The sequence below is a fragment of the Eucyclogobius newberryi genome, unplaced genomic scaffold, assembly GCF_026437365.1.
Source record: "Eucyclogobius newberryi isolate DKJ021-1_F unplaced genomic scaffold, fEucNew1.0.hap1 SCAF_21, whole genome shotgun sequence".
Lineage (NCBI taxonomy): Eukaryota > Metazoa > Chordata > Actinopteri > Gobiiformes > Gobiidae > Eucyclogobius > Eucyclogobius newberryi.
Window position 1 is genome coordinate 17,367,850 of NW_027315846.1, and position 7,503 is coordinate 17,375,352.

Consider the following 7,503-nt stretch of genomic DNA (forward strand, 5'->3'; position numbering starts at 1 on the left):
GGAGTATGAAAATAAATTGTGCCCCTATAAGCATTTACCAAATAAGATTCCGTTTACAATTGATTTATAGAGCTTATAAAATGTCACTTTTAATACAAGCTTATTAGATAACATAACGATGATAATAATAATGATAATAATAATAATCAGAGACAATGAGCGTGTTCGAGAAACAAAAGCATAACACTTTAATATAGATTCTGTTCTTGTCACTACAAGAATACACATATACAAGCCATAAATAGAATTACACAAATGACTGAGGAAACGTTGAAACAGAACTCCGGTTGTGAGTGCATGGATGCAAATGTACAGCACGTTCGTCTTTGTATTTATTTGTTTAATGTCTTTGGGTCCTGTCTTGAACAGATCTGCTCACATCACTTGAATCATCATCAGCATTAAAATAATCAGACTACAAAACAAATTGGACGACTAAACCGGTGGGAAAATATTTCAAATACATATTGTACACAAATTCTATAGATTTTTACAAATGTACAAATAGAAGAGGGCAGTCCGTGTGTATTATGAGGAGTTCATGATGGGCCTAGAATACACGCCTTGGTAATAAGTAGTGTCCGGGATAGAGGCGGAATCCAGGCCGGTCTTCCCCGCCATTGAGCCCATGGAGAGCGCGCCTGCCATGGGGGAGCCGTAGCCCGAATAGTGCATGACCTGTTCATACGTTTTAAGGTCCATTTTGTGGTGGTGGTGATGCTGCTGCTCCGACATGAGGTTATTGATGGAGAACGGGTGGTTGAACGAGTAGTGATGCTCGGGTTTTAGATGCCCATCATGCGCAAGCACAGCGTGGTGCTGGGACATGAGGTGCTGCTGGCTCTGGGACACGGGCGAGGGGGCCGCGACGTGCTCCGGGCTCAGGGCCTGGCTGCTCTTCATGTCCGCCAGGGCCCTCTTGTGTTCCCCGGAGGACGAGTTGGAGTGAGGGGACTCGTTGCCGTTGCAGCTTTCAGAGCTGCTGTGGGAGCCGTCTCCTGATTTCCGAGAATCCTTCATGGACGACATCTTCTTATCACACTTGAAGCGCTTCTGTCTCCGCAGGTAGCAGCCGTTTTCAAACATGTTTCCTGAATCCGGGTGCAGAGTCCAGAATGAGCCTTTCCCAGGCTTGTCCGGGGAGCGGGGGACTTTGAGGAAACAGTCATTAAAGGACAGTGAGTGGCGGATGGAGTTCTGCCAGCGCTGCTGGTTCTGTCTGTAAAATGGAAAGAGGTCCATGATCCACTGGTAGATCTCTGCCAGCGTGAGCATCTTGCTCGGAGATTGCTGGATGGCCATGGTAATGAGGGAGATGTAGGAGTATGGCGGCTTGGCGTGCGTGTAGCTCCTGCGGTAAGTTTTGGGGTCCCTGGAGCGGTTGATGTTGCTCTGTCCATAAAGAGGGCTCATGGCGTTCATGTTGGTGTAGGAGCTGATTGCGTTCATGGAGGCGGGCTGCGCTGTCATCGGGCTCATGCTGGGGCTCAGCGCCGCGCTCATGGCGGTCATACCCGCGCCCATACCGTTCATGGCCCCGGTGCCCGGTGACATGCCCGTCATGGAAGGACTCATGCCAGTATTGACGTAGGACATGTTCATGGAGTTGGCCGCCATGTTGGCAGTGCTGCTCATGCCCGACATGCTCATGTAGGTGTTCATAGAGTTCATGCCCAGGCCTGTATTCATGTTGCCCACGGAAGTGTAACACTGAAATGAGAAACAGTCGTTAGGAGCGCGCACACTGGGAACAGCGCATATACTTTAAATTGTGCTTAAAAAGTGTGAATAAAGCATTTGAAACTAAGTTTGCCAAATGCGCACATTTTATTATTTCAAATTCTATTTATAATTTGTAAAGAAAACAAGCATTAATGGAAAATTATCTTGTTTTTGAGAAGCACAAATAATTTGTGGATTGCTGAACAAATTCGAGTTGCGTGCGCCCGATCTGCCAAAACGCGCTCACAATCTCTATGAAATCAGACCGCTTAATGGCCCCCCATGGTAAAGAGCACATTAAAAGTGGGGTATAATGTTGAAAATAGTAGTAGCCTTATTTCCCACTGTATGAGGCTCCCAGTGCTGCATTTCAAGCAACTTTGGTGAAGAGAGCGCGCTGCGTCGCTTCGCGTTGAGATGGGGGAGGATTTGGAGGCGCCTCAAGTCAATATTTGATCACAAAGTTAATATTATCTCAGGGCTAATATTGAGTTGTGTAAAATGGGATCGGCTTTAGACAGGGAAAGAAATATATATTTAAGGTACCCACCTCAGGCTCTCCGTAGTAGGTGCTCCAGTCGGTGTGTTCGTGTCCTTCCATTTTAACTGCTCCAAGCATCATGGAGGACTTCCACAACGCGTCTCCCAGCAGAGGAAAAAGCCAAAAGTGTCGGTCTAATAGGTAGGTGCGGACTGGGGACCACTGGATATGTGTCGGTGATGTATCCCGTCAGTGGAGGACAGGCGCATGTGATGGCCGTGCTCCGTCTGTCACTGAGCGCTGTTCAAATGACGCTCCGTGCTGCCCGTTAGCGCAGTGATATAGCAGTGTGCGCCAGACAAGCCTCCAATCCCTACTTCTACGCCTTGGGCCCTATTTGAATAATCTCCTCGCACCTAGGCGTGAGACTCCTCAAGCTCCAACACCACACCCCCACCACCCCCTTGACGTCTCCAATTGTACACCTGCGGCCAATCAAAAGAACAGTGTCGTATGAAAAGCTTCATTAGAAAGTTCGTTTATTGTAGGGGTTGTTTGTGTTTGAAGACGTATAGGAAAATGAGGATTTTTCTTGTTATGCTCCGGGTTAGTTTTCAATGCACACAGCTCACAAGAGTGTGTATTCCCGCTTTGACATGACTTTTCGGCAGAATGTTGACGTTAAGCATTTTATTGGTTAAATGTTATTTGAAGAAATGTTTTTCCGCATGGCAATACGAAACAGGAAGCACAAAGGGTTAAAGTCTAAAGGTGTAGCCTGTGGATACAAATACGCAAATGTAATTTAGTATTTAGCTATTTTGCATCTTGATTTTTGTGGTAAGGCCAGTGTATGTTTTATTTGAAATAAGGACAAACATAATGAAAGAGTAAGACAAACATTTTTGTACACATTTGTAAGCTGAATTGGGTGCTTGGGTTAGTTTTTTCAAGATTTGTTGATTTGTGTTTTTAGTATAGATAACCTTTCATCTTGTACATTTTAAACGCTAAGTTATCCTGAGGGGGATATTGTTTTTTATATATAAGTATAGTTGACTAATATTTGCGAGGCGACGTGTTTGAGCGCGCGATTCTAGAAAAGTGTTTAATTCGGGTTCAATATGTCAGTCAATGCAGCATTACGACGCCCTCTGTTGGTCACTTTTAATTGACGCTTTTTAATAGCCTTCCTCATATTGTTGCTTTCGTATTACAGTTCATGCAATAATTGTATTTATCGTTGGCGGTTTTTGTGTGGTTATAACATTTAACAAATGTTACATTTTAATTATTGTATAGGTCTATTTTATATTCAGTCATTTTAATTAAATTTAACAATTTAATGTTTCACCTTCGTCCTGTTTAGTGTATTTTACTTGCTGAATCAGACGTATTCATATCCACAACATTTTATTTTCCAAATTTTAACAATGGTCGTGTAGTTATATTTTCTTCTATACTTTTAGCAATCGTAGCCAAGCTACGATTCGCCCCCAAGGCCTCGAATTCTCCCACCGTACTGTATGTTTGTATGGCACAAATATGAAGGTGAGGCTGTAGTCCGGCTGGCCACGTGTCGTGGTTGTACATCTATTTGAGCGCATATTTACGCAAGAGCATAACTATCCGCATTGAGCCCCATTAGTAAAGGCGAGTAAACCTGTCTTGTTGACGAGGGACTAACAGACTCTGCTTAACTTGGAAATGAGATCATGAGGAAAAAAACGGTGTGTATTTGAGGACTGAGTATTGGCACTGCGGAGGAGAGTGGGACATGGTCAAATCTGTGCTTTTTACGCATCGCCTCTGCGCGGTCAAGTCCATTTTACTGCCTTGTGTTGATGGAGCATTACCATAATGATAATTCAATGAAAACAAATAGAATCGTGTTTGCACTCATATTTATACTGTGGTGACGATATGCCTTTAATAAATAAAGAGGAAAAATACGACGGGTGCAGTTATTATCTCAAATATTATGGTTAGATGTGGTGCGGGGCAGAGAGAGAACTCAGGAAAATATAATTGTTGAAACCCTTTTCTCGTGGCCTGTAGGCCTACATTATCATACTATGTGATGTCTTTGTTTACTTAAACTTATATTTGGTATGGTCGATGACCTAGCAGGCATTATGTTTCTGAAAAGATATGTGGCTTATTCTGGGTTTAATATTTAACCAGAGGGCATTTTGTTACTTGGTTGAAGGTCACATTTTGGGTTTAGAATGGGGAAAAAGGAGGAAGAAAAAAGCCAGGCATTTGTTCATACCCCTACATTTATGAAAATAATATTTACTTTTAATTCCAAAATCTAGCATTTGGAATCACTGCTATCAATGGCAATTTTGTAATTGGAAAAAAAAATACACATTTTTGTTTGAAGTACAAAATATTGTATCTTCAATCTGATTGTGATTGTCAGAGATTTTCAGTTCAGTTCACCTCAAATTAATTAGCCTCCATTATAGTTAGTGTTGTATTTGGCAAGTCCAGGTGTCATCTCTTTTGTTCCCATTACATCAGTAATTACCAAAGTGTGGACAGTTTTATTAGTCAAAGTAAAAAGGTGAAAGTCTAACACTTATAAGTGTTAGCGCCTTAAACTCTCCTGGACTGAAGTGTGAAGTGGATGTGCTGCGGGTCCCATCACAGGCTGCTGCTGTCCGGAGGAGCTGGTGCAGGCTGTGGTGGGGGAAGACTTTGCAGGTGGAACATTCCTTCAAAGTCTTGTTGAGAATGTGTAAAGACTAAGATTTTAGATTGCATTCCATAAAAGCTGGAACTATTATTGTGATTTCCCATATACTTAAGACTTATAGAAAAGCCAAAGCCGAGCACTGCATCTTTTTAACCTCCACCATAGTCCAAATAGTGGCAATTACTTAATCCAATCTAGCCTAGAAAGCATTTTAAAGTCAGAGCATTCAAGGGTTGTTGTCTGAAATCTGTCAGCACTAAACTTCAAAACAGCAAGGAGCTATTTGAGGCACGGAAGTTTGCCAAAGTCAGGAGTAAAACTTGAAGTTTCCATTAGAGCACCATACGGAAATGTCAACTGATACAGCCGTATAATACATTGGGAAGTGTATTCACACTTTATTATAAACATTATTTTATTACTATAAAAGTGTATTATGTAGTTGTTTCAATTTGTGCTTGTTCTTAGCTAATTGTCTGTTATAATAATGTCCCTCTGAGATTATCTCAAAGATAACCTCCTTTTTATCTTTATATCCAATTATGGACTAATAAAGTAAAACAATACAATGACATGTTCATTCACAACATTGTAAACAATTGCCATATAAATTAAATTGGAATAAACATATTTGTCAGATTGTTCTGTTTCAATTGCATAAGCACTGAATGTGTCTCTGAATGCAAAATATTTTACATGATATTGAATAAAGAAGAGTTATATGTGTTGCACTTTCCTGAGTACTTAGCAGAAGAGGGTAAAGGGCTTATATGTGTGTAATTCATCAAAATCAAAGTAATAATTCCAAAGTGCCCTCTCACAAAGTGGCAGAAACAGTGTTTGCTGCCCACTTGCCTGTGGGGACGGTAAACATTCCAGAGCCGGGTTGCACTTTGGGCTCGCCATTATCTGCCACAGCTGTGACAACGCCTGTTGGCTCCAGGTTTGTGGTTGGCCACACTGTGTTTACCTGGAAATGAATCTGAAAAGCGACTGGACTGGGAAGGCACACAAGCGGCTAAATAAAAACTGAGAGTGGTTCCTGCAGTGGGAGGGAGTCCACAGTTATTGCACTGGCCCCGGCGGGTCACGCTGCAAACACAGCCCTAAACGCTCTAAGGATATCCTCAAATACGCACCGTTTGATTCTTGCTGGAATGTAGTTGGGAATGCCATCCGATATGTCTCATGTTGACTGTATCTAAGGCCTCAGAGATCCAATACTTTCTCCTTGTCATGCTAAAGGGCTCATGTTGACCGCTGGCCTTTTTATCAAACAAGTTGACAGGTTATCTATTGGACCACAGGAGTAGAGACAGGAGTAGATCCCCAGAGATGCACTGATCAGATGACGCTGACGTGATAAATGGCCATTCCTTTTTTTAATTAAACACTTATATTTGTAACCACTTAGCTTTGAGTATGTTTTCTTATTTTTGTAAAGATAAAACATGTTTACTTTGTGGTGAATCAGCTCAAAATGTGCTGTGTAACTGTTATGCATTTAGCATTACTGATTGCACGACAAGAAAGCACCTGACTATTATATTATAGCTTATGTCATCAATTAGTCGAAAATTTGATCCTATTTTTTCCTAAAATATTTCAAGTACATATATTAGGTGCAGCAGCAGCAGATATTTTCCAATTCTTTATGTTTATTGTTGCCTGAGTGCAATTACAATTCCAAAACAACTAATGAAGAGGTTGTTTTATTTGATAATTACTAGAAATAATAATAATGTCATCCCAGTTTATATCGTTGCTATTACAATTTTTTTTCAATGGTTGGGTAATATAAATTAAATAATCAAAATACATTTTCCCTTGTATTGATTGACCATGATATTAAATGAATTTATTTATTTTGCATTTATTTTTTGGCAGCCGTTCTTAATTTCAATAATAAACAAGACAGACTCATGAGTGCCATCTCACACAAAGTCAAATGTATTCCTCTAACGTCTGACCCCCAAAGATCATGCTTTTACTAAGAGGATTTGCTGTATACTTCGGGATTAAAAAGCTCCAAGATAATTGTTGAAGATCTGAGTTTGATTCATTCCACAGCCACAATACACACTATTAAACTTTTGTGTATTCAATAACCAGATTGTTTTGCCAACTTAGCTATTTCAACGTGTATCTTTCACTTTAAGCCAATTTAATTTTAATGCTGCCATAATCCATTCTAAAATTTCCTCAAGATTATTTTCTGCTGTTTTGGAAACTTTTCTCTAAACCAGGCCTGCTCCAGATGTGTATTAGAGCCTGAGATGTCATATCACCCAATCACCACATTGTTATTCATTGGTGGACCAACTGCAGAGTCAATACACATTTAATCACACTTCGAAGGCAATTAAAGCAGAAGGGGGGTAATTTGGGGAGGGGGCTGGAGGTCTCACGGGACGTAGCCCTGTATCTGAATATTCTACAGTCGGAGCCATGCCATAATCCAGCATGGGTTATGGAGGTCCACACTCCAGGCTGTCGCCCCGTCACATCCCTGTCTGAGCTGGCGACAGGGTAAACCTTGGGTAGTAATTAAAAAGTTATCAGATACATAACATGCAGCAGTGAAATTACCAATTGTTTT

General features: G+C 41.1%; 1 protein-coding gene across 1 annotated transcript; it reads right to left on the reverse strand.

The window, feature by feature from the left end:
• Positions 1-161: 161 nt before the first annotated feature.
• On the reverse strand, positions 162-2,582 carry foxa2 (forkhead box A2). Its single transcript, XM_072457694.1, has 2 exons — positions 2,273-2,582; positions 162-1,710 (listed from the first exon to the last, which is right to left on the reverse strand). The coding sequence occupies exons 1-2, from the start codon at positions 2,342-2,344 to the stop codon at positions 529-531; spliced, it is 1,254 nt and encodes a 417-aa protein (XP_072313795.1). The 5' UTR covers positions 2,345-2,582; the 3' UTR covers positions 162-528.
• Positions 2,583-7,503: the final 4,921 nt, after the last annotated feature.

Excerpts from the sequence above, each read along its gene's own strand:
- foxa2 (XM_072457694.1), bottom strand. The coding sequence starts at position 2,344 with ATGATGCTTGGAGCAGTTAAAATGGAAGGACACGAACACACCGACTGG. Across the intron at positions 1,711-2,272 it reads CCTACTACGGAGAGCCTGAG|TGTTACACTTCCGTGGGCAA; the intron begins GTGGGTACCTTA and ends TTCTCATTTCAG.